Source organism: Lactuca saligna, chromosome 8 (genome assembly GCF_052625555.1).
Source record: "Lactuca saligna cultivar CGN05327 chromosome 8, ASM5262555v1, whole genome shotgun sequence".
Classification (NCBI taxonomy): Eukaryota; Viridiplantae; Streptophyta; class Magnoliopsida; order Asterales; family Asteraceae; genus Lactuca; species Lactuca saligna.
The window spans coordinates 96,948,914-96,951,707 of record NC_136424.1 but is presented as its reverse complement, the minus strand read 5'-3'; the positions used below and the strand labels follow the sequence as shown (position 1 = coordinate 96,951,707).

The 2,794-nt window shown below is 42.7% G+C and overlaps 1 protein-coding gene across 1 annotated transcript; it reads right to left on the bottom strand.

Annotated features, from left to right (window-relative positions):
- Positions 1-409: 409 nt before the first annotated feature.
- Positions 410-2,110, bottom strand: LOC145009933 (uncharacterized). Its single transcript, XM_078968545.1, has one exon. It carries the CDS (start codon positions 2,108-2,110, stop codon positions 410-412), a length of 1,701 nt encoding a protein of 566 aa, XP_078824671.1.
- Positions 2,111-2,794: the final 684 nt, after the last annotated feature.

The following is a 2,794-nucleotide window of genomic DNA, read 5'->3' as shown; positions in this document are numbered from 1 at the left end:
CCATATAACTTGAGAACAACAAGCAGACGCAGCGACATACTCCGCTTCTGCTGTTGAGGTTGAGACGGTATGCTGCTTCTTGCACTGCCATGAGACTAGTCTATCTCCCAGAAATTGGCATCCTCCTGAAATTGATTTTCTATCAAGGTCACACCCGCCATAGTTGCTGTCTACAAAAGCATAAAGGTTAAATTCGGGAATTTTCGGATACCAAAGACCCAGTTTTGGGCAACCTTTGAGGTACCGAAAAATCCATTTAACAACAATAAGATGAGAAAGTTTAGGATTAGCCTGGTAACGTGCGCATTAACAGACTGCAAACATTACATCTAGGCTACTAGCAGTCAGATACATGAGCGATCCGATCATTGATCGATAGTACGTCTGATCTACTGATTCGCCGTCAAGATCAGGAGCCAGTAAAGGTCTCTCCGCCATGGGTGTAAGAGCAGATTTCTCGTCTCGGAACCCGAACTTCTCCAGCATATGATCCACATACATTGCTTGGTGAATAAGGATTCTGAATGAAGATTGTTTGACCTGAAGCCCCAAAAAACGTGGTCATCTCCCCAAGCAAACTCTTCTCGAACCGATTCTTCATCACGTCTTTGAATTCTTTGCAAAGTTGTTGGCTTGTCGACCTGAATATAATGTCGTCCACATAGATTTGAACAAGAATTTGATCCAGACCGATATGTTTGATAAATAAGGTCTGATCAATGGTGCCTCGGGAATATCCATGATCGAGCAAATGCTGAGTTAGAGTAGCATACCAAGCTCCAGGAGCTTGATGCAGCCCATACAAAGCTTTTTCTAACTTGTAGACATGGTTGGAAAGCTTTGAGTTAACAAAACCGGGAGGTTGGTCAACATAAATCTCCTCTTTGACCTTGGCATACAAGAAAGCCGTCTGGACGTCCATCTGGTATACTGTGAACTTCATGTAGGAAGCATATGCGAGGAAGATACGAAAAGCCTCCAGGCGCGCCACCGGAGCATAAACTTCCGTATAATCAAGACCCTCAATTTGCCGAAACCCGCGAACCACTAATCTCTCCTTGTTACGCACGATAACACCCGAGTCGTCTTGCTTATTCCGAAAGACCCATCTGGTATCAAGAGATTTCTTTCCTTTGGGCAGCTCCACCAACTTCCAAACCCCAAGCTTCTCGAATTGATTAAGTTCGTCATGCATGGCGTCAACCCAGCTGGGATCATTTAGATCCATTTTGACATTCTTAGGCTCTATCTGAGAAATAAAGCAGGAGTAAAGACATGTATTGACGGCTCCACTCTGACTTCGCGTTTGAACACCGTCGCCCAGCTGGCCAATGACGTTCTCTATAGGATGGTCGCGCTGAATGCGAGCAGGGATCTCACGGCTGATGTCATTGATAGAGACTGGAAGATTAAGGATGTTAAACACTCCTTCATTTTTTGAATGATCCACAATAGATGAACTAGGTTCGTTTGTAAGATCTGCTACAAACTCATCAGCGATTCTTTCCGGAAAGAGAAGTTCCATCATATTTGAAGTTACACTGGAAGTCTCTTGGTTCATGAACTCTCTTTCCACCAGAGTTAGAGGAGTAGCATTAGTATTAGGAGAAGAATGTTGAGGAGGGGAGGACTCAGAAGAATCAGTTTGAATAGAAGACACCACTGGAGGATCAGAAGAAACCAATGGTGGTCTGTAGACAACTTCTTCCTCTTCATCTTCAATAATGATTTTCGAACTAGACGTAGACCCTGATTGATTATCCGACAACACATTGAATGATTTGAAAAGAGATGTGTAATCAATTAGCCAATCTGGACCCATTCTAGCGTCTGTCTCATTCTCTTCAAGCCAACGAACATCGAAAGACTCCACAATCTGTTTCGTCCTCTTGTTATAAACCCTGTATGCAGTACGAGCAGCGTATCCAACAAAATAACATTCATCGGCTTTTGCATTGAATTTGGGATTGGATTCCAAGTGGAGAATAGTGCAAGGGCAGCCAAATACTCTGAAATGGCTGACAGATGGCTTGTATCCGTATAGAATTTTGTACGGTGTTTTCATTTTGGCTTTGTTGATCAGCACGCGATTTTGAACATAGCACACCATGTTAATCGCCTCCACCAAAAAGAACACCAAGAAGTTTGGAGTCACACAGCATCGTCCTTGTGGCGTCTTTAAGAGTTCGATTCCTCCGTTCGGCAACACCATTTTGTTGTGGTGTGCGAACGGAACTGAATTGACGCCCAATCCCTTTCTCAACGCAAAAATGATCAGGAACAGCATTCTTGAACTCCGTTCCATTGTCAATATGCAACGCTTTCACTTGATTGTTGGTCTGGTTCTTTATCATCACAATGAACTTCGTGATGAGGTCAGCGATCCCAACTTTGTTAGACAGAAAGAAAACCCAAGTGTAACGAGAGTAATCGTCTATCACAACGAGCCAGTATGAATTGCAGTTGATACTGAGAACGTTAACCGGACCAAATAAATCCATGTGTAACAACTGAAGAACTTCATTGATGAAGTTAACCTGCTTTGATGTTTTCCTTGAGCACATGAAACACACTTTTTAAACGTAATGAAATCTATAATAGCAATCCTCGGATCATTTCATTCTTTGCAAGCCGATTCAGATTCTTTGCATTAGCATGACCGAGACGACGATGCCACAACATCACATTTTATTTTGAGACTTTGGAGAATAAGCAAGTGACTTCATCGGGAATATTATTGTTCATATCTATAATGTAGGCATTCCCAACCCGCTTAGATTTTACAAGAATCCAC